The sequence below is a fragment of the Myxocyprinus asiaticus genome, chromosome 45, assembly GCF_019703515.2.
Source record: "Myxocyprinus asiaticus isolate MX2 ecotype Aquarium Trade chromosome 45, UBuf_Myxa_2, whole genome shotgun sequence".
Taxonomy (NCBI): domain Eukaryota; kingdom Metazoa; phylum Chordata; class Actinopteri; order Cypriniformes; family Catostomidae; genus Myxocyprinus; species Myxocyprinus asiaticus.
In genome coordinates this window covers 29,216,717-29,242,042 of record NC_059388.1, presented here as the reverse complement: position 1 = coordinate 29,242,042, position 25,326 = coordinate 29,216,717, and the positions used below count along the sequence as shown (strand labels likewise).

The following is a 25,326-nucleotide window of genomic DNA, read 5'->3' as shown; positions in this document are numbered from 1 at the left end:
ATAACCATGTGTCGCATTTCCACGCCTTCTCTTTGATACAAACACAAATCAAACTTGAATCAGTATGATATTGCTTTTTATTTAAACTTTCACACTAATGTTCCTTAATACAGTTTTAAACTTGTCATCAAAATGTGATTTAATTACTAGATTGAAGGCTAGTGCATTGAGAAATAGTTAACTGTTCTTACAGCAGCTATAAAAGGGAATGCTTCCATTTTTATATATATATATATATATATATATATATATATATATATATATATATATATATATATATAGTATCATTTAAAAAAAGAAATGAAAACATTTCAAATAGGATGGATTGCTTTTGTTTTTAATATGCCATCAAAATCTTTTGTTAGTTTAAAATATTTGAAGAGCTTGAAAGAAAAAGGGAGACCTGACATATACATAAAAAACATCAAATTATACTAAGCAAGTATTATTAACCAAGTGTACAATCAAACAGGAATGAACAAACACATTCTCACCACACACACATATGCATATGAACGCATGTTCCAGAGACTGATCGAACAACTATTTGCAGAACATAGCAATGAATTTTCTGTTGGTACAAAATGGGCATTAGACAAAAATAAAAACAAATCTATATTTGCACTAATAAAAAAACCAAAAAAAAAAAAACACATGCTGATATATACAAGAGAAGAGGCAGTTTGGCCTGACAATAAATCTTTACTACGGTAACTCTGGCGTTAAATTACGGTCTTTCATAAAAAATAATGGTTCTGTTGTTTAAAATCGTAAGTATACAAAATGGTAAAACCAAGCTCTTCTAAAATAATTCCCATTATATAATAAAACTGCCATTATCAAGCATTTCCAAATAAAAAGTTGTAGTGAATATTTAAACAAGTTTTTTGTTGTTGTTGTCTTACATATATCAGCTTTATATTGTATATCATGATTAGCATCTAATATGTTGGCAAAAAAAAAAATATATTGTTTGGAAAAATGTTTTTTTTTTTTGTTTAATTATATGCAATTAATGTTTTTTTTTTTTTTGCACTGTGACTATTTTTATGACGATTTCACCCAATTTTTTTTCCATTAACTCATTTTGATTGGCTTTATTGAGGAAAAAATAATGATACATTATTTCAATTAAGTATTCATACACCACGGCAGTATTTGTTATCATATCTGCCTATAATTGATGGGAAAACGTGTTCAAATGTCATTGCAAAAAAAAAACAAAAAACTAAATGGTCCTAAAAGCAGAACTTATTTGCTTCATGCAAAATTTCTTTGTTTCCTGCGATTTAGGAGTGAAATGGACATAATGTGGTGAGACTCAACCTACAAGAAACACAAAAACAAGGCCAAAGAAAGTAAAGCAAAGTGTCCCCCAAGATCAGCCACGTCCTTTGCAAACAGGAATAGAATAATCCTTTGATAAAGTGATAAACCATATGCACGACATTCAAATTCAACGTACACTGAACAATTAACTTTCAGTCCTACAGTCAAACAAGCAAAGCTAAATCTTCTCACGGTATATATATCCGTCTCCATTCCGGCAAAGACGTGTGATCGATAGCACACTTGGTCAAATACACGGTTAAATGATTTAATTGGCATGATGATTGCTTTCATCCGCCATTAGAAAGAGACACTGAAGCACAGGAGTCTGGAGACAGAAACGTAGAACAGCTCTGTACACTGAATGTGGGGTGACTCGCCCGCACGTCTCTCAGCAGTGGGTGTGGGGTGTGAAGCGAAAGAGGGCTGATAGGGAGACGGGTGGAAGTTTGCTCAGAGCAGAAGCTCCTCCACTTCACTCTCCTTCAGCTTGGCATTGTCTCTGACCTCGTCGAAGGTGTATGACTTTACAACCTTCCCGTTCCGGAACACAGTGTGCAGCAAATCCTGCGAGAGAGACATCAGAAATGAGAATATTTGGCAAGAATGCTGACTGATGATGTGTCAAAGTGAAGCGATTATAGCGGTGTTTCCCAATTCTAGAGCTGGAGAACATTTTGGATGTTTTTCTTATTAGACACACACAAAGTAAATCAAAATATTAATAACTACGGTTTTAACCAACATAAAATAGGTATCGTTTTATAGCTTTAAAGCTGTACTTTGCAATGCATGTAGGCATTATGACCAAAACTGAAAAAGTGCTTTGAAATTAGCAGACAAAGCAGAAGAGTTCCGTTTTGATAATTTATTAAAAAATGTGCACTGTACATATTATTGTAATTGGTATAAACATCAAACAGATCAAATAGTCATGTGTCATATGTTGTTGGAAAGCTCTCAAAGAGTAGAATACAACCAGCATATTTCTTTTACTCACAGACAATAATATAGCGAGTAAAAGCTAAGTATAGCCTATGCCTTTGACATACATGTTACATGTAAACAGGTGTTGCTTAATTGCTTATAACTTCATGAAAAATAAACAGAACATAAAACATCACATCCCAATACTTAGTGGAGGTGATTTTCTTTAAAACGAGCCCACACACAAGGTAATCAGATGCATAGATCATTAGTGTCATGCAATGCTAAACCAATCGGATTGGGTTCAGATCTGTGCAAAAATCATCCACATTTGGGCAGAAAGAAATGTGATTGATGACTGTTACATATGGCCACCGTGAAATGGCGCCAAGCACATAACACTCAATGATGACTCAAATGGCACAGAATGAAATTCATTCTGTGAAATCTTATTACTAAAATGTGCATGCTATGCATACCATAAGTCATTGTTGTGTTTGCATATTTAATTAGTTCTTATGTACAATTATGTTTTAATTTGTTTAGAGAGATTTTTAGACACACAGGGAAGTTTTTGGACATTATTTTTGTAATGCTATAACTTTTAAATGTTTTGTTGTATCAAATCAGCTGACATGATTGGGAACTAAACAAAATGTCATTTTTTTCAGGGCCACCTTATTTACACCCAGAGATATATAATGTCAAATAAAAAAATATATATATATAAAATAAAAAAAGTGCATTTTTGGTTCAAGTTTTTTTGTGATTTTTCAGCAGTTTCTTAGTCTGATAGTCTCAGAAATCATGTTCCATAGCATTAAAAATATGTGAAAAGTTTTCTTTACAATGATACCGAACACTTGACCCCCATCCTAGGGGGGGGGGCGGGGTTGTCGAGTTATAATTTAATTTATTTTTAATGTTGGGTATGCCACTGAAACAGGAAATCTTTAAAAACACCTTCAGAGCTTAAAGGGTTACTATTAGGGCTGCAACTAACGATTATATTGATAATCGACTAATCTAACGATTATTAGAACGATTATTCGACTATTCGGGCAATTACTGCAACGATTAATCATTAGCTCTAAACCGACTATTCAGCTTGTGCCCCGACTTAAAAGGTTGTATTAAACATGCTTACTAACAATAAAGAGGACAAAATCATCTTTTAAAAATACCTCTAAATGGCATTCACTGAATTAAAGGGAAAAAATACTTTTTATTATGTTTAATTCAGTAAAAAATTCACTGCAAATAATCCTTTTGTTATCAAGTGTATTTGTCTTGTTTTCCATTTAAAATTGTCTAAAAATTCTTTAAACAAGATACATTTATTTGAGAAGCAACATAAGATATTTAGACTTGCTTTAAGAGAATGTGTCTTAAATAAAAGTGTATTTTGTATATAAGTTTATTTTTTCACTTGGTTATACTTCTGCGAGTGCATTAAAGACAAAATACACTTATATTCAAGATCTATTCCCTAAAAGCAAGTCTAAATATCGTATATGCTGCTTCTCAGGTGAATGCATCTTTTTTCTTTTGATATTTTAAAATATTTGTATTTTTTATATTATATTCAACATTCTCAGATTTAAAAAAAAAAAACATTCTTCTGCAGTATAACTACTAAAGTAAATGTACGTTGTTTTAAATTAGTTTTAGATATTTATATTGGAAAACAAGCCAAAACAAATAAAAAATTACTTTTTTGCAGTGTATAATGGGGCGAAGACTACCCTCTCTCACCTTTTTGTTCACTTCAATCCATCTTTAACTCACAAAAAAAAACAAAAACAAACTCTCTCTTATTAATAAAGCTGCATTTTGCCAATTTTCTTCACGATAAGAAATGCACAGTGACATATATTATGATTCAGTAAGTTGCCATCGTGTTATAACCTAGCTGCATTAAGCGTGCGCACTCGAGGGATGAGCGTCCCTGCAACAGAGTGCACCTCAGCCGGGTGCAGTTTCGATCTCTCCCCCTTAGATCGGGACACTTCGTGCAACTCATAGAAGAGGCGCTGACCACACGGAGAAATGCCAGTTTCCTTATAATTTGAACTTTAATAAAGCTATAACGCATTAAACTGCATTAAAGATGTAACGCCGGAGTGTTTCCTTTAAAGACGCCCAACACGCAAGTTTTGCTTAAGCTGAGCGTCAGCTCCGGCTCTGCTTATTCCACAATGAGAGTGCTTCTGTATTTACTTATTTCTGCATTATAATTCCCTCATACTTTGCGATCTACATCACTTGAAGCTGTGAACGTTTAGAGTGCGTCTGGACTGTGAGATGTGTTTTCTTCCTCTCCTCAGTCAGGTGCGAACTGCAGTGCTGCTCTTGTGTGCAATCATTAGAGTTTCATATGATCTTATGTTACATTAAGATCAAATGACTATTCGACAACGAAAATTTTTGTCGACAATTTTTTATCGTCGACGTTGTCGATAACGCCAACTAATCGTTTCAGCCCTAGTTACTATAAAGTATTTAATACATTTTTATATTACTGTACTTTGTGTTATATTACCCTGGCATTAGAAAAATCCATCAAACTAGTAGTTTTATATACAGTTACATTATATTTTGCACCATTCTCTTGACTAATGTAAAACATATTTAAGTCAAATGCAACTATTGACACTGAACACAAAGTAAAAGTGATTCCTAAAAAGAGTTGAAAGAACATACCTCTCCATACTCCTCTAAGTCACCCTTCCCCTCTTCCAGAGTGACAAAGTCTCCTTTTGGTGTCTTGTGAAGAGAAAGACGACCCTTCTTTGACCTTTTGTTGGGGTCTGCGACTGGATCTTTGAAGACGTTTACCTGCAATAAACATAACAAAAGATTATTGAAAAAAGTTCCATTGTCTCAGCAGAGAGATGTGACAGAGTGACAGTTAAAGCTGGGAGGAGGAAGAAAAGAGTAGTGATCTGAACTTACACCCAGTCCATTTGTGACCACGTAACTGCATTTGAAAGAGCAGTTGAGCAGATCTCGGGTCAGTTTCTGCAGCAAAGCTCCACCTGAGCCAAACGCAATGTTCTCAATACTCCATCTGTGCTCTTTCATGCCCTCCACAATCTGTATCGGCACAAATCAGTTGAGTACAGTTAAACTCACCAACAACTCATAAAACACACTGTGGCCACAAAAGTATTTGAATACTTACTGTCTGAATGTAATTGCAATAGATAACATACAGTATATCGGAGAAAGTGGCATTTCATTTAAAAAAGATAGCACAAGCACAAAAATGTGTTATGTTTGAAATGGTAAAACAATATACAGTACTGTGAAAAAGTTTTAGGCACTTGTGAAAAATGTTGCATAGTGAGGATGTCTTCAAAAATAATGACATAAATAGTTTTCATTTATCACTTAATGTCATACAAAGTCCAGTAAACATAAAAAAGCTAAATCAATATTCGGTGTGACCACCTTTGCATTTAAAACAGCACCAATTCTCCTAGGTACACCTGGACACAGTTTTTCTTGGTTGTTGGCTGATAGGATGTTCCAAGCTTCTTGGAGAATTCGCCACAGTTCTTCTATCTATTTAGGCTGTCTCAATTGCTTCTGTCTCTTTATGTAATCCCAGACTGACACGATGTTCAGTGGGGGGTTCTGTGGGGGCCATGACAACTATTGCAGGGCTCCCTGTTCTTCTATTCTATTTTATTTGCAAAAGTAATGTTTGGGAGTCTAAAATATATATTTCCTATTTACACACTAAAGCTGAAGATATAAATAACCATCTTAAGACAAATGCTTTTGTGAAACATCTTATGTGCCTAAAGACTTTTGCACAGTACTGTATATACACTTACAAAAAGTAATGACACTTTGTGGTTGTCATACGTTAGAGGAACAAGTTCATAGTTAATGTGATGAACTACATCTGTGATTACTCTGCTAGGACACCTGTGAGTCATACATGCACTAAAAATCACTGCGACACCAAAGTAACAGCAAAAATGGCTCAGAAAAGTGGCCTATTCAGAGAAAATATCTAGCATAGTGTTTGCAGATGCCACTGGCTTTTTGATATTTTGTATCTAATGCACTTACCATAATACACAACAAGTGTGGCTTAAAGGAATATTCTGGGTTCAATACAAGTTAAGCTCAATGACAGCATTAGTGGCATAATGTTGATTACCACAAAAATGTATTTTGATCCGTCCCTTCTTTTGTTTAAAAAAAGCACAAATCTGGGTTCCAGTGAGGCACTTACAATGAAAACGAACTGGGCGAATCAGTAAACATTAAAATACTCACGGTTTCAAAAGTATAGCCATAAGATGTAAACAATATGCGTGTTAACATGGTTTTAGTGCAAGGCTAGGTAACTATTTTGGTACACGGGCCACATCGGGCTTTAAGGAGTGCATAGGGGGCCACACTGTACTCCTTTTGAGATACAATGTTCTGCTTTGATTTGGTTCTTGTATCTTTTAAGCACAGAAGTGTATATGTGACTAATGATACCATTATGCAATAGCCTAAAATATTGTATTGCTCTACAAAGGTAGATCATTTTCTATCAGGCATTAAAAAAACTGAATAAAAGCGGAGCATAATTATAAATTATTTATTTCCCTGGTAATTTATTATTCAATTTAACACTCTCTACATCAGGGGTCTGTTTTAATAAAAAGAAAAAGTTATAGAACTTTTAATATTGGTCGCAAAGCAGGCCAGTGTACTTATTTAATTCTCTAAATATTACCCGTTTGCACGCTAAAAGGGTCATGATGCGGGTCTCCTCAATGGTTTGTCCGCCAGTGGTTTGGCTTTCCATTCAGCACACATCTGAATAAAACAGCCTGCACGACTATGATAAAAGATTACTGCAAGAGTTAGATTAACATACAGGTGCGAGGGACTTCAACATTTCTAAACTGCACAAATAAAAAATACATATTCGTCTCTCGCTTGCTTTTGCTTGAGTGTCAATGATGCCGAGATCTGTTTATATTTTATTTAAGTTCATCACTGAGAAGGTTTGCCTGGAAACCTAGTAGCACAGTTTATTCAAAGGGGAAAGCGAGAGCTAGAAAGCGCGCACTCCCATGCATGATTGCACAAAATAAGTATAACAATAGGCGGAATATTTCCAATTTGTGCAAGTACAAATGTCTAATTGGGGGGGTTGCATCTCTTATCTGGCAACCCTGAGCATGTTAAACGCCTGTGGAGGCGCGTTAGCTCGCAATGCAAGAAAGCTGAAATATCCAATGAAAAAAAATACACTTTTATGATAAATGAGCCGTGGGCCAGATTAAAGTGCGTGGAGGGCCGAATCCGGCCCGTGGGCCGTAAATTGCCCATATCTGCTTTAAACCCTCTAAAGATTGGCCCCATTCACTTCCACTGAAAGTGCCTCACTGTAACCTTTGCTTATTTTTTAAAGAAAAGGAAGGACGATCCAAAATGTTTTTTGTTTTTTTTGTGGTAATCAACATTACGCCACAAATGCTGTCGAATGAGCTTAACTTGTATTGAACTCTGAATTTTCCTTTAGGTGTGCAAGTATTTTTGAGCCACTGTATACAGTACCAGTTGTGGTTCTGGCATTAGCTGGACATACACACCTCCTGTAGAGTATTGATGTCCACACCGTCGCCCTGAATTACTCGGATGTAGGGTGGAAGCACCTTGTAGCCTTTGGAGTTCACAATCGGAGTAAATTTCTTTCCTAAAATCTCTAGGACCTTGAAAATGAAAATAGCAGTTGTGACTTGGAAAAAACATGCACTAAATCAGTGTTTTTTAGAAATCATTAAAAAGTCATTTTTGATGGGATGTCTACCTTTAGCACCGTGTCTAGAGGGTTTCCTGAATCTGGTCGGACCACCAGCGGGGCGTCTGCGCTCCTTATCTCGATCAGACTCCTGAGGTCCTCCCCCCAGATCTTCTCACAAGCGTTGTAGATGTCGTAGCTGTCGCTGACGATGGACACAGGGACAGAGGGGAACTGTTTGATGATGTGCTCGAAAGCATCTTTCTCATGGTCCTTTCCCCAGGCAGTGATTGTGCTGTAGACAGACAGAAAGCAGTCACACTGAGAACAAAAGAGTGCTTCTGTAATGTGACATGTTTATGCATATGTCAGAATATTGACCAAATGTAGGGCAGGAGATGATTCCATCTATCAAGAATTGGTTGGACTGTGAAGGACTGCAAAGTTTAGAAGCGGAGCAAGTTATTACATTTTGATAAAGAATTTTAAAGACAAAAATGTTTCTCTTTACAATAAAATTGTGCAATGATGCATCATTCTCACAATAACTCAAGAAACATGTATTGAGGAAATAAACAAGGTCAGTTTTGACTTCATGTAGCGTTGTACCCAAGCAATCAAGGTGACTACCACTAGGGTGTGCCAAAAGTACACAACATTTTTCACAGCCCATTTACTTTGCTAGACAAATTTCAAAGGCAGAACTGGTTTTAAATCGAAACTCGAGCAAAGTCCTTTGTTTCCCTTCACTGCATATTGTGTCTTTCGCACCAAATACAGCATGTAGAAAGACAATGAGCTTTGGTAGTTATGTAACAATGGTTGCTGATAGCTCTTGCACAATTTACAAGAAATGAGAGGGGTGATGATGTAGCACTAACTAACCACGGCATTGGGCCACATCATCAACAGCACACATACATCACTTACTAGTCAGTAGACGGGAAACCCTGCCATCTGCACTGTGATTATTATTAGTATATTAGAATATCTATGATTGAGATACATATGGACTTCTTTAGGTTGTTTTACCTGTGTTCAGCAGCTGGTATGGAGAAACCAGGAACTGGGTCTTTGGTGCCGAAGTACTTCTTAATGACGCCGATGCCGGCTACAGTGTCTGTTCCTTTGAAGTTTATCAAGTGTGCAGATGCACCGATACCAGCCGTCTGAAACAAAGATACAAGTTTAAATACATTCCTACAGCAAATGCGAAACTATTAAGAGCAAATTTCTTGAAAAAGTGTGTTGTGATATGAACTGTATGTGATGCTCAGTATGTACAGTATGTGTTTACTGCCTTCTTTTTAATGAGTAACTAAGTCTCATCATAAACGTTCCAATCTTGAACTAACCCAGCGAGATTCAATTAATCCGGGCTGTTTGACTGGTGTGGTAGTAACATCAGAGTTGTTGGGTTTAGGTAAGAGCAAACACATTCTATGAGAGCTTTTAGCACACAGTACTTCAAATTAAGTGCACATTAATGTTACCTCTTGAGATGAAACTCCTCTGTAGCCAAAGTCATGGAGTTTATATTCCAATCTCTCCAGGCTTCCTGAAGTTTCCATGAGATATTTGGCTAGAATCTTTTTCTGTTCTCGTGAGTTAGTCGCCACAGTGATGGGATACCAGATCTGAACCAAGATGGTCTGTTGAGGAGACAAACTACACTTTTAGAACTAACTTCAATATTCCTTTACAAAGCAATAACCACAATTTCAAGGTACTGGCCAATGAGGGGGGCGTACACACAGCAAGTATTCTTGAATTCCATCTAAGCTTTTTTCAAATCGTTGGTTCACGATTAAAGGTGTCAAGCTCAAGTTGTTACACAATGCTTCCATATCGGTTTTAAAACCAGTTCTCAATTGGAAAGGAGGCAGCGGAACGCTGGGACCGGAATGCTGGAACCAGAACGAAAAAATACAGTTTTTACCAATCAGAGGAAGCTGGGGGTGAGACAACCTTCTCAAACCTACTAGATGTTTACAGTAGTAACTTCTCTGCTATAGTGTCAGATGAGGCTCATATCATGGCATTGTACAGTTACAATGAATCATACGACAACGAGAAAGCCTGGGAATGGGAATTGTAAGGAATTTTGCAATTTCGGTTCCATTAACTATTCTTCTAGTACTTTTGAGAAAGACATAATTGAAAATAAGAAATGCAATATTGGATTTACTGCCCTCACAAGCCTGTTAGCTGAGAAATTAACATTTCATATTTCATTTTAATAGAACCCTCTGGCAAATGGTGTTTACACAGACTTTTTAATCAGGGACTAAAAACTAAATGTTTTTAATTTCAGTTCGTTCTGAGCAAAAAATGTAAAACTGTCATTCCAGCGTTCTTCTGCCTCCTTTCCAATTGGTAACCGGTTAAATCGAAATTAAAGAACGGTTAATAACGTTTTTGCTAAGCGTGGGTGGGTCCCCTTTTCTCCCCAATTTGGAATGCCCAATTCCCAATGCATTCTAAGTCCTTGTGGTGGCGTAGTGACTCGCCTCAATCTGGGTGGCGGAGGACGAATCTCAGTTTTCGCGCATTTTATCACATGGCTTGTTGAGCACGTTACCATGAAGACATAGCGGGTGTGGAGGCTTCACGCTATTATCTGCGGCATCCACGCACAACTCACCATGCGCCACGAGGAGGTTACCCCATGTGACTCTACCCTCCCTGGCAACCGGGCCAATTTGGTTGCTTAGGAGACCTGGCTGGAGTCAGTCAGCATGCCCTGGATTCGAATTCACGACTCCAGGGGTGGTAGTCAGCGTCTTTACTCGCTGAGCTACCCAGGCCCCCACATAATGTGTATTTTTAAATACACACTGTCATAACAACCATCCAGTAATTACTCTGCATTTTTGGTTCATTTCAAGTCAGACATGATTAAAGTAACTTTTTAAGTTTTTGATTCACTAACAAGAACAGGCAGATAAAAGTAATTTGTTCGGTAGGAAGATCTGTATATTTTGCGGTTGAGATTCAAAAGATTAATTTGTTCAGTTATCGGACTACACTGTAAAAGTCTGCCTTTTAAGAGTCAATTGTTTAAAAATCGGACACTGGTCGCTCTGTATGTTCCAATTTTTTTTTTTTTTTAGAACCTGTTTTCGGTTCCAAATTTAACAAAGCCTGCTATAAAAAAATGAGACTGGTGAGAATCTCTGGTGAGGCTGACGACAAGCCTAGGTGTCTCCAGACACCTGTATTCTACATTCTGTTCCATTCTGCTCCATCTAACTCAGGGGTTCTTAACTCTGTTCCTGGAGGCCCCCAACACTACACATTTTGGATATCTCCCTAATCAAACACACCTGATTCAACTCATCAGCTCGTTAGTGAAGACTCCAAGACCTGAATTGGGTGTGTCAGAAAAGGGCGATTTACAAAATGTGCAGTGTTGCGGGGCCTCCACGAACAGGGTTGAGAACCACTGATCTAACTGTATTTAAACTCATGAACGCGTCCTGTCCGTGCACTCCCTAACGCCCCCAATGTACGCTTTCCATCACCCGTATAAGAGTGTAGCAAATCTCTTGGAGCTCGTCGCATGTCTCCTACCGTGTGGTACTGCGGCACATACATGCGAATAACGTTAATGCTGGTGTAGTGAGCTGGAACTGTAATCCAAAAACAACCTATGCAACCACATCATGCTGCCTATGATTGGAACGGACACAGAGTGCTTGGGAATGTGATGGGCAGAAGTGTCACAAAGTCAACACAGTGACTGTACAGTTGCCTTGTATTGGACTCCTAGAAGGTGCCGCCAAGCAGTGCCGTTTAGACCCGCTTTTGCTCTAGACTATCCGGTCAAGTCAATATTATTATACAGTGTCTAGCATCCTGACAAACTCACTTGAATCAACATGTCTGTGGTGAGATTCTTGACACATCTCCTACAGTTTTAGATATAAGAGTATATAAGATATATAAATGCAAAAGACCACAGACCAGTGTTTCTTGCACCATTTTACTTGTTACTTGAGTTGAAGTCTGAATTGAATGTGTTGAGATAAAAAGATTGGGTAATGTGAAATAAGACAAAGACAATAAATAGACAACACATCTTTTTACTGTGCTGTCCTTGCCGGCTGCCCGCAAAAGCGACAATACAGCTTGACTAGTGTAGTCAGATTCACAAACGAAAGAATATTATGAACCAGTTCTTTTAATGAATCAGTCAGTGAGCCATATTTTAATATTTTTCTTAAATACTATTTATTTCAACAAAACTATTTTATGAATGACATGTAGTTGTATAAATATACAGTCATTATACGAGTCAGATTATTTAGTAATTTTACTCAGAGTAGAGAGCATTCATTTTGGGCTTCCTCACAATCGATCAGGTACACAAATCTGTGTGTTTACTCGAATTAAAAGTCAGAGTCATGGATCAACCGAGGCCAAAATTTGACTTTGTGCTCAGATGTGCATCATTCAGTCTGAGATTATCGGGTCAGTGGGTCACATGCCTGTAAAGTCAAACTTTAATAACATTGTGCAAGCATGTGACTGTCACAATTAGGAGACTGTTTCCGACCTCATGGCACAGTGCCTTCTCATGGTCATTATAAAGGAAGCAAAATTTGTTTGTGTTCTGGAAGCCAAGGGCATATGGTCATGCATGCAGGCATGCACGCAAGAGATGGACAAAAGGAAACACTAATGATTGTTTGCTAGGTGACAGGTGTAGTGTATCACGATGACTGTTCTGTACAGGTGTGGCTGGATGTTGGGCCATCAGCATGACTCAGCAGATTTCAAACTAAACCCCAATGATAAAGCAAATTCCCAAGAAACAGAAGTCGACAATGCTAGCGAGGATATTGTCACACATCGAAAAGTCATGAGAGGTGAAATTGTTGACATGGAAAGTTGATCAATGCTTAACCCTTAAACGCATAACTTTGGTCTTTAGAGACCTGGGGCCTCATGTATAAAAAAAAGCAACCTTCTGATTACCAATTATGTGCTTTAGCCCACAACGCCACCACCACTCCATGTATATACATGTATACATTAAGCATTCTGGAGCACTTTGAGAAAAATATATACGAAACGGATATTTATATTTAATATACGGTTTCTAAAAGAAAAATTTTAATAATGTACTTGCTTTTGTGCCTTTCCCAATACAACCAAATTCTTTGTATCCAGACATCCCATATTAAATTATTATTAAACTTTTATTACTACAATTGATGACATGAGGGTGAGTAAATGATGAAATGATGGTTGTGACTCACCTCTACCCAATTAGTAAGCCAGTAGCATTCCGGATCTGTGCTTTCTACTGTGAAGAGCACATTCCCACGTGGGATTACACTTCCCTCTGGCACAGCCTTGATCTCGATGGGCAGGTGACCGTTATATTTCTGCAGTGACATTACATAAGAGCCGTGACTGAATATCCCTGTGGGAAAAAACATTCATTGACTGGAATATTCAGAGATGTAATCTTCTTCTTACCTCCAAAATGTAGTTCCAGCCTTTTTCATTAAACACATCATCCTGAAAGTGTTCCCGATATACCTCCTTTGCTTCCTGAATCTTCTCTGGAGTGACGACCTGTCCTGTGAGTGCAAAAGGAGGTCAGAGAGGGGATAAATGTGAGAGTGGAGTAAAAGACACCACAAGGAACTGGCTGAACCATAAGAGAATAAAAAGACAAATGGGGGTGGAACTGTGTGTGTGTGTGTGTGTGTGTGTGTGTGTGTGTGTGTGTGTGAACTTTCCTACATCATTGCATTATTAAATTAAAGGACTCTGCCATGCTCACAGTACAGCTTTGTCCCACAAGGATAGTCTCTACTAGTGTACTAAAATGCTAAAAACCACCCTAAAGGTGCAGCATAATAAAAATTAAACTGCTGCTCTGTTTGCGTTTTCAGATTTTTATTGTGTTACATTACATTTATTAATTTGGCAGACGCTTTTATCCAATGCAAGACAAAAACAGATTTTCAAACTTAATTCTTAAATTACCTTTTGGGTACAAAGTAGCATACCAAAGGCAGAAGTTATCTACAAAAAGTATGAATGGAGTCTGTACTTAAAATTGGTTCAGGCTGAATTAATTGCAGAGGTTTAATACTACCAAGGGTTAGAGGTTTAGAACAAATCCTAACCAGAATGTTTGAGGGATATCAAAAAAGTGCCCTATGACAAAAACTGTAATAATACAAGCATAAGCAATGAATCAAAGTGAGACAACAAAACAAGTAGTGCTGCCACAACAATGTCTGTCTGATGTATGTGTACATGGACCAACAATTTTAACCCTCCTATTGCTATCTGCATACACCTTTTGCCCTGGTGGAATTCAAGCTTATAAATAATTCATGGTTTTCATCTAAAATGATATTGCAAGTCATTAATAGGTTCTTAACTGTTCATACATGTAAAAAGATTGCTATTTGCTGGCATGCTAAGCGACAAATGTAAAAGTTCTTTTTTTAGATATAATACAATTTTGAAGTTTAAAAAAAATCTACATTAACTACAACAAAACCAGTGTGATACACGTGAATACATTTTTTTTTTTATCAATATTTCTGTGAAATTTTATCTAAATATGACAATTTATATTAACATCTAATGTGAGAATTATGAGCAATTTTAATGAATTTCCTATTACTCATATTTGGTAGTCAAAAGTTATAAAACCAATGTATTCTTTTTCAACTAAACTTCATCAAAACTAAAATAATACTTCTTTACTATGTTTTTAAGCTAAATCTATTCTATTTCCTTGCGTGAACTGCCGAATGTTGATGCGTGAGTTTGCTGTAAGCAGGTTGTGCATCAGATGGCTGCAGAGTAAAAATGTGGACAATTTCCTCTTTCAAGCCCTATTTAGATTAATGTGTGCATGAACTTTAGCTCTCGCCACACCCTCTTTTTTTTGTGGATTTTTCCCCTTTTTCTCCCAATTTAGAATGCCCAATTCCCAATGCACTCTAAGTCCTCGTGGTGGCATAGTGATTCGCCTCAGTCCGGGCGGCGGAGGACGAATCCCAGCTGCCTCGGTGTCTGAGACCGTCAACCCAAGCATCTTATCACGTGGCTTGTTGAGTGCGTTGCCACAGTGCGTGTGGAGGCTTCACGCCATCCACCGGGGCATACACGCTCAACTCACCACGTGCCCCACCGAGAAGAAGCACATTATAGTGACCACGAGGAGGTTACCCCATGTGACTCTACCCTCCCTAGCAACCGGGCCAATTTGGTTGCTTAGGAGACCTGGCTGGAGTCACTCAGCATGCCCTGGGATTCGAACTAGCAAACTCCAGGGGTGGTAACATAATGTATAATAATGCTAAGGGTCCTGATATTTGATAGTCCTGATAATGCCAAATGTAATATCTGATTTCACCAGTAAATTTATACTATGGCAAACATTATTTTACTGGATAAGCATACACTACCATTAAAAGTGTTTTTTCAAACAATAATAGTTTAGAAACATGTAATGAGTGACTGTACTTTTTTAAAAATATATGAATTTTAAATACTTCAAATGTATGTAAACAGTAACATAATTCTGTCTTTTTCAGCGTGGCAGAATCATTAATATTTTTATTCTGGTGTCATTTTGACGTTTTTTTGTTCCACTCCATCCTGATGGATCATTTTACTTTTTAATGAATAGTACTTTTTGTTAAGTAAAGGAAAGTAACTGTTTTGCATGTGTCCTGAAAGTAATAATAATATTAATAATAATAATAAATTCAAACTTAACTTTTCATGATTCTGGCTTTGTTCAAATCGTGTAGTAGAATTCAGTGCAGTAAACTGAACCAAATACACTTTTTAAATTTAATATTAAAACAAAATAACGGAAATTAAAATTGCGTTTTTTATCCGAATAATCGAAAAATAAAAAATTCATATAAAATATAGAAGATTAATTGATTATCAAAATAATCGTTAACAGCAGCCCTAAACAATTTTATTAAAAAAATCAGATAATTTTTATTATGTGTATTTTGATAGTCTTGACAAAGTCCCAAAGTTTGGTTTCCGTAATAAAAACTATGTAGTATTTAAAAATTATTATCTACCCCTCCCGGGTCAAAAATGACCGGAACGCAATAGGAGGGTTTTAAAACTGGGCTACTTATTAGTTTAACAATGATGCCCATGGCTGAATCCAGACTAAAGTCTGTATAAGGCAGCTGTGTTTTGTATTGCCAAGGCTAAAAGAGCAGATGTTCCATTGTCTTGTTTCATCCCATGTCTCAACACAATTTCTGAAGCCTTCACCCTGACACACCGTGAAATCCTTTACAATGTAAAAATACCCCAAAGTCCTTTATAAATGTGGCATATAGGAGCACCATACAGAACAACTTTAAAACAGGCTGCACAGCTTTCACCTAAGTGCCCCATCATGCTGATGTTTATTACAATATACCTTTAAGATCAAGGTACTTTAACACTTTTCTAAGTACTTTTCTCGGGCTGCTTACGAGCAGAATGATGCAAAGTATGACAACGTTTGTAGTGGAGGATGACATCTTAAATCAATGGTGACAACTACATTGTCTAAGGTACCTTTTAAGTATTTGTGGAGAACGTACTGAAGCCCGTAGAAGACCGTTTTATCGTATTTGACTTTTCTGAGCTTAGCAGGGTCTGTCTTCGTCTCGCGACACTCGAAGTAAGAGTACACCTTAGTAGTGTTGGGTGGGTACTGTTTGTAATGTGTGACCTGCAAGAGAGAAAAGCATACATTTAAATTATGACAATCTTTTAAACTACATTACAACATCAACAAGGCTGCATTATTCAGCACAACACTGGATGTGAAACAATCATATTTCCTTACATTTACATTTATGCATTTGGCAGACACTTTTATCCAAAGCGACTTACAGTGCACTTATTACAGGGACAATCCCCCTGGAGCAACCTGGAGTTAAGTGCCTTGCTCAAGGACACAATGGTGGTGGCTGTGGGGATTGAACCAGCAAACTTCTGATTACCTGTTATGTGGTTTAGCCCACTACGCCACCACCACTTACTTGCATTGAAGGAGGGACTATAGCCACATCTCTGGGATTGGCTCTTTTCACTTGTACCACTAAGCATTCACCTAGCAACCATCCAGAACACCCTAGCAACCACCTAACAATGACCTGGTTACCACACAAATCTAGTGCCCAAAACTACAGCTAATATAAATACATTCCATGCAGAGAATGGGATCATAGTTACACTAGTTATCAAACAGCATACACACCTAGCTTCTTTCTGATATTTTGTGCACACTGACCTTTCCCTGACAGTTTTTGGCTTGTCTCCTGCGGTACAGGCCAGCCTGGGAAAGGTCACAACCCTCATAGTTATGTCTGACAGCTACTATGGCCATTTACTGCACTCTGAGACCGACCCTTTCCGGCTCTCCCAAAGGGCAAAAGTACTTATGGAGCAGTAGTAGCGTTCCTCTTGGGTCATCTGCACGCCTTCTCCCTTCTGGAACAAACCCCTGTCCATGTGAACAGCTGCAGTAGGTCCAGGCATGTGCAGGCGAAAGAGGCAACAACTTACCATGTGCGCTGAGGACACAGTTATGCCACAGAGTAGGTGCAGCATATGGTCTCAGAACATGGAACATAAACCCAGCTTGTGTAAGCAGCAAATTTAAGATGTGGCAAACTGAAGTGAAAGTGAAACAATGATCCAGTTTAGTTAAACTGTGCAGGTGCTTTTGACCTGACCTGGGCATTCCCAAGGCTAAGAAGGACATAAAGACCAATCAATAATGGCCAAGAATCTCCAGGGCAACAAATGCACTGTGTGATGTTGACTACTGGGGTTGAAAGCGGAAAGATGGACACCAGATGGAATAGTTAACACAAGCTCAATCAATGCCCATTACAATGCTAAATCTAATGTGCATTTTACTCATTTTATCAGTAGATTTTCCATTATTTTGGTCAGATTTTATATTTTTAAAAATGTACAAATTCCATATATTCTAACTGTAAATATGATATAATGAGCCATGAACCAAACCAACCAGCTCCAAGGTGAATAACAACAACACAAACTTTGTTTTGAGGCAAGAAATATTTGAAAATCGGACATAAAGACAAAGGTACAAGGCTGTGTACTTACCGTCTTTCATGAGGGCACAAACTACAATCCCATGAAGCATTGCGAATGATGTCACTGAACATAAAACTATGGAAATATATAAAACTATTGATTTTAGGTTGTTGATTATAAGTATAGAAACAATATATTTTACGTTTATTGCTAAATAAAAAGTAGTTTAAGGGTGAAGAGAAACTGACTTGATTACGTCATGTACAGTGCATCACAGGAGCATGCGGTCCCTCCGAGGCACGTTTCGTGGGCTTGGTTGGCTGCGGTCCTCTGATTGGTGGATCTTTCTCTGCTGTACCATGGGTAATGTAGTTGTTTACCAAGAATTCCGCTTTCAAACATGATTTTTAAACAATGAAGTTGAAATAACGCAGACGGATGGCTTCAATGAAAGCATATACCATCGATGAAGAACCTCGGAGCTCACATTAGGCCTGTCTTTAAAGATTTATGAGTTATCGTTGAAAATCAGTTCATCTATTGGATAAATGAATGGGATTTTTACTTCCGGAACCAGACTGTTGTGCTCTATATGGATGTGCCAGGGTGGTCGACAAATCAACTAGTTGTCCATCAACTGACTAAACGGACTTTGTTTCTTCTGCTGAACACAAACTAAGAGTTTTAGAAGAAAATTTGCTTTGTAGATCCATACAATGCAACCGAATTATGGGAAGAAATTTGAAGGTCCTAAAAGCATATAAAAGCAGTATAAAAGTAATCCATATGACTCCAGTGGTTAAATCTATGTCTTCAGAAGCGATATGATAGGTGTGGGTGAGAAACAGATCATTATGTGTGTCCTTTTTTACTCGCAGTCTCCACTTACTTTCACATTCTTCTTCTTTTGTTTTTGGCGATTTGCATTCTTCATGGATATCGCCACCTACTGATTGGTGCTGGTCAAAGGTGAAGATTTAGAGTTAAAAAAAAAGGACTTAAATATTGACCTGTTTCTCACCCACACCTATCAAATCGCTTCTGAAGACATGGATTTAACCACTGGAAACTTATGGATTACTTTTACGTGGCCTTTATGTGATTTTTGGAGCTTCAAAGGTCTGGTAACCATTCACTTCAATTGTGAGGACCTACAGAGCTGAAATAATCTTCTAAAAATCTTTGTGTTCAGCAGAAGAACAAAGTCATACATATCTGGGATGGCATGAGGGTGAGTAAATGATGAGAGAATTTTCATTTTTGGGTGAACTATCCCTTTAAATTAGATCTTAATCCATTTGACTGCTCCTTTGTCACTTGCTTCTCCAGTTTAATTACACGCCGTTTCTATCTGTTCATCTGAGCCAAAACCTTGAACAGAGTCTTTGAGAGTAAACATAAAACATTAAACTTCAAGAGTAACGTCACAAGGCCAATAGAGATAACGGTCTGACAATTAACCAACAAACTTACTTCCTCCTTATATAATATTATAATGCAATGAAATGAAAGAGAAAATCAGAAAGGCGTACTAATAAGATGTAGACAGCAAACTATTGTGTAGATAGATACAATAAATTGTAATGGACTTCTCTACGCATGATCTCTGACCATTAAATAATCTACAATATTCTGAAAGGTTAAATTAACATGTCACCAGCCTTAATGCAAAACACGAGAGTCCTATTACATCTGTGGTGGGAGGTTGAAAGACAAAGGCATCTACTCCCATCCTCTAGCAACATTATCGAAAGAAAACACTGATTAAACAAGGATGAGGCCATATCTACAAAACAACAGACCCAACGTTACTCTGGATCCAAGGGCAAAGAGTGCTGGGGAACGGAGCCAAGGTGAAAGTGAGTGACATGTATGAGGATGTCGGCAGGCTGCATCGCCATTCTGAAAAGTAAACCATCCTTATGAAGGCATTTCGGTGTCAATAGAAACACAAGGGTGATATTTTTCTTTCAATCAACTGAATGACAAAAACTATAGTTGCCTAACATGTTCAAAGGTCTCATCACGTTTTAAGACATGACGTAACAATAGTCCATCAAGTTAGAACAGGGTTTCTCAACCACTGTGTTGCAACCCAATAGTGGGTCGCGGATCATTGTCTGCTGGGTTGCGAGATCTTTTCTGTCATGAGTACAAATTACCAGTTAGAAGGACAGAACTGTTCATTTGCAATGTTTGGGGCAACAGTGACCTCTATTGTCGATTCATGTTAATATCTCCAGGTTTACGTAAACGACCGTAAGAGGCTGCATTTCTCTGACATTAGTTATTAGCTATCCAATTACAATAATCCATCAATGCTACAAATCGTTCTTCTTGGACAAGGTCTTTTTACAGCAGGCTAGCAACCAGATTGAGCCTTAGTACCGTGGGAGTACCGTCGCGTGGAAACTTTAAATTCTCACATGTGAGACACGTTCACAAAATCACCGCTAGGAGGCACAAATGGACACTTTGGTCACCATCGTTTAGTAGTGTGAAGAAAGTGAGAGTTATTATGATTAAAATGTTTTTCTTTTTCTCCCAATTTGGAATGCCCAATTCCCAATGTGCTCTAAGTCCTCGTGGTGGCATAGTGATTCGCCTCAATCCGGGTGGCGGAGGACAAATCTCAGCTGCCTCCGCGTCTGAGACCGTCAACCCACGCATCTTATCACGTGGCTTGTTTAGCGCGTTACCGCGGAGATATAGCGCGTGTTGAGGATTCACGCCATCCACCGCAGCATCCACGCACAACTCACCACGCACCCCACCGAGAGCGAACCACATTATAGTGACCACGAGGAGGTTACCCCATGTGTCTCTACCCTCCCTAGCAACGGGGCCAATTTGGTTACTTAGGAGACCCGGCTGTGGTCACTCAGTTCGCCCTGGGATTCAAACTAGCGAACTCCAGGGGTGGTAGCCAGCTTCTTTACTACTGAGCTACCCAGGCCCCCATGATTAAATTGTTAATATTATTTAAAGATGAAATGATGCGTCCCGTTTTTAAGCTGGTCCGGTGGCGTCACTGCGAAATCCTTCAAGATCATTCATTTAACCTTGATATTCACTGGAAATTGTGCCCACGGTGGGTAAGGCACCATCTCAAAAGTCCTACTAACACATGCTAAAATTGTGGAGGGTGTGGTAAAGAACTGTCTGAAAACTTCCATCAGCGGCACCAAAGCTCCAAATATTGGTCTATAGATATTAGGCCGCTATATTATAAGCATATAAACATAACTAGATTAATGAAGTACCTGTTAATTTATTCCGCCAAATATCATGGATGACTGGCATTTAAAAAAAATTGGGTTGCATTGGGCAAAAGTTTGAGAAACCCAGTGTTAGAATATCTTGTGGCCACTCAAAATTTAAAAATATTGATTTTGTGGTACTCCAAAACAATAGTTCCAATAGCAAGAATTTTTAATTATTTCACTATATTACCTCAATTATCTGTTAGTCAATGTATAATGTTTGTTAATAACTTTTTAAAGATAATATAAAGTGGTACAAGATTTCATCATCTCATTCCCTTTTTAGATGTAGTGCAGGGAATTCCCATTGCAAGTCATTCAGTTCAACCCGGACAGAATTTTTCATTTTTTATTCTATTTATTTATCTAATTTATTTACTGGACTAAGCTGCTGTTCTCTACATGAAGGTTGATTTCTTAAATAAAGTAACTATACCTACAGTACATGGTATAGAGTTTACACATAGTATATATTGTTGTATACACACTATACATTTAATATTTCGTGGTCTAAACATAAAATATCGGCTAATATACACTATACCATGTATACATTCTAATATATTTGTTCTAATGTAACAGATACTGTTTTACAATGACATTAAGAGTAATAGTGTTGATAACCACAAAAATGTGTTTCAACTTGTCCCTCCTTTTCTTAAAAAAGCAAAATATGTGTTACAGTGAGGCACTTATAATTAGAGGTAGACTGATATATCAGTTTTACTGATTAACTGGTGCCGATAGTTGCTTTTTTGGAACTATCGGTTATCTGCAACAATCTATACCGATAGTTGCCGGTAGCTTTTTGGTCATTTCAAAATAAGAGTCCACGGTGTGCTTCAGGCTTATTTATAATTAAAAGTCCCACGCTATGCACCAAATCTTAATTTTTTCTGGTTATTATTGGGATTTTGGTTGAACAAAAAAACAGCATCTGGGATTTTATTCATTTTGGACCATTGGCCTTTATCTGGCATAGTAAATAAAAAATAAAAAATGATTCTGACATTCTATTAACTGATTTGAAAAACTATCGGCCGATTAATCGGTTATCGGCCTTTCCCACCACCTTAGTTATCGGTATCGGCAAAATCCACTATCGGTCAACCTCTACTTATAATGGAAGTGAATGGGAGCCAGTCCATAAATGTTAAAAAACTCACTGTTACAAAGGTAAAGCCACAAGATGTAAATCTGATTAAATCACTTACCTATTCTGTATAAAGTTATATCCAATTTTACAACTATAAACCCTGTAATCCCGGTAAACTACGATTTAAACAACTTTACAACTCAAATAACACATGAGTTTTAACAGAATTAATGTAAGTGCTTTTATAAAATAATAAGCTTCACATTTCTGCCTTTAAACCCTCCAAAAATTGGTCCCATTCACTTCCATTGTAAGTGCATCATTTTACCTCTTTTTTTTTTATTATTAATTTTTGTTGTAATCAACCTAATGCAGTCAAACTAGTGACACTACAGAGTGAAGGTTTGTTGCACAGTTATCAGTCTGATTCTGGCTTTGCGTGTCTTTACATGGGAAAAGAAATCCATTTCAAGAGAGAGCAATTCCTTTCAGTTTTGCTTTAGAAATAATGAGAGAAATCCCCTCCTCCTCCTTCTAATGACCTGCGCCTGTCGCTCTCAGTTTTAATTCAAACTCTGATGGGTTTATAAACAGATATTTCTGAAATAAACAGACATTTTACCCTCAGATAAATTAAAATTGTGATGTACCTGCGGTCTCTCCTCACATACATGTGGCCTAGCGACCTGACTGACAACGACTCGACCGGTAACGGCCTGAAGGATGAAACCACCTTCAATTCTCTTTCACTTTCCCTCATTTTCCGCTCAGTCACGGATTCGCCAGTCTATAAGACAACGCAACCAGCTCGGTTTGGGGCCGTGGGTCTCTGCTCACCTTGTAGGAGTCGGTGGCTAACAAGATGTTAAAGTCCGCGGTGCCTCTGTGCTGCTCCATCTTCCTCTTGTCGCGCTGCTGCCTGTCAGTTCTGTTGTTCCTTCTCCGCCGCGGGGACTCGCAACCAACCCCCGTCGTCGAGGAAGGTAGATGACGGCATCAGACGGGGCGTGAGCCAAAGGAACGGACTGACCAATCAATGGATGGGGTGACGCTGACGTCATGGTAAGGGGGCGAGGCGATGGAGATAACAAAATAAAACTTTTGTCTTCTTTTTTTTTATTATTTTTTGTGTTGGCGTTTGTTTCTTATGTTATTTTATTATGTAAAACGAATCATGATTTAAAAAATAAATACAAATTATTACCAAATAAAAGTATTTTGGTTTTATTTGGTCGATTTAATTTACATTAAAGCAAACTTGGCCAAGTTTTAACTTTTTTTTATTTCTATTTAATGACTGAGTTTGTTTGGTTGATTTTAATTTAATTTACATTCAACCAAATTTGGGCAAATAAAAAAATAAAAAAAATAATTATCATAACTGAGTTTGTTTTGTTTATTGAGTGTGTTAAATTTATAATAAGAAATTAAAATTAAAATGTATTTTTATTATTGTTTGTGTTGGTGTTTGTTTCTTATGTTATTGTGTTATGTAATATTGATCGTAATTTATTATTATTATTATTTTTTTTAAGATTACCACATAAAAGTATTTTGGTTTTATTTGATCGATTTAAATTTACATTAAAGCATATTTGTGCAACTGTATTTTATTTTTTATTTTCATTTATTTTCATGACTGAGTTTGTTTGGATGATTTTAATTGACATTAAACCAAATTTGGCTAAATTAAAAAATAAATAAATAAATACTACATACTACATATACACAAACTATATATATATATATATATATATATATATATATATATATATATATATATATATATATATATATATATAATTTTAGGACTGAGTTTGTTTGGTCGATTTTAGTTTACATTAAAGCGAATTTGGGCAAATTTAAACTTAAATACATATATTTACTGAGTTTATTTTGTTTATTGAGTCTGTTAAATATATAATAAGAAATTAAAATGTACTATTTCAGTTGCTAAAGAGCTGAATGTAATTACTTACAGGCATTTGAAGTGCTGTCAAATATTTATTTGTTACTCTATTAGTATACTTTTACACTTAATTGAAAAAAAAACTATTGAAAAACAATACAGAATTTATTGTTAACAACTCTATTTTGTTAGCTAATTGTTATAGTCTAAACCAAAACATTCCCCCAAAGTCCAGATTTTCTACAGTTTAAAATCACTATATTTAAAATAAAAATATATAATATTATTAATAATAATATAACAAAAAAAAAATCCCATATTCACTATGCATGGATGTCTGTTACAAAGCAATGTTATCATTATATTCAGTACTAGTATGAAAAGTTTAGTGTATTCTGTGCAAGTATATATATGTGTTTTCTAGCAATAAAAAAATAAATACAATTTTAAAGAGTTATATAAAAAATATAAAGTGGGCGGGAGCAAAGGGGACGGACTGGCCAATCTGTGGATAAGCTGACAATGACGTAATGACAGGCCCCACCCAAGCGGGGCTGTTGTAGCCGTTCTCTGACTGGCCAATGGGGAAGATTTCCGCCTGACGTCTGTTCCACAGATCAGCAACTGCCGTACATTAAAATGGACAGAGGAGGAGCCAGATAAGACATTAAATAGTAAGTTTTCAATGATAAAGTCCCATTGGGCTCAGTAATACTAGAAGTGATTCTCACTGTTTTTCTAAGTTCTTTTAACAAAAATAAAATAGTAAAATGTTGTAGATTCTGTCATGGTGTGCTAATGCAAGGGTTTTCATCCTGCAGCCAATTAGAAGCGCTAAATCAGCCATGTGACTCAAACCAGAAAACAAAAATAAGATATTCTGTTTTCATTAGAAACTTCTCTGATGCTATCAGGTGCTTCTATGATGCCCATTAATATTATTGTTATGTAAGTATTGGCAATAACATTAGAA

General features: G+C 37.0%; 1 protein-coding gene across 1 annotated transcript; it reads right to left on the bottom strand.

The window, feature by feature from the left end:
- Positions 1-59: 59 nt before the first annotated feature.
- LOC127435286 (nicotinamide phosphoribosyltransferase-like) lies at positions 60-23,440 on the bottom strand. The gene is made up of 11 exons (XM_051688639.1): positions 23,282-23,440; positions 16,589-16,745; positions 13,502-13,605; positions 13,279-13,407; positions 9,508-9,666; positions 9,047-9,183; positions 8,084-8,309; positions 7,866-7,985; positions 5,212-5,352; positions 4,960-5,094; positions 60-1,896 (listed from the first exon to the last, which is right to left on the bottom strand). The coding sequence occupies exons 1-11, from the start codon at positions 23,339-23,341 to the stop codon at positions 1,783-1,785; spliced, it is 1,482 nt and encodes a 493-aa protein (XP_051544599.1). The 5' UTR covers positions 23,342-23,440; the 3' UTR covers positions 60-1,782.
- Positions 23,441-25,326: the final 1,886 nt, after the last annotated feature.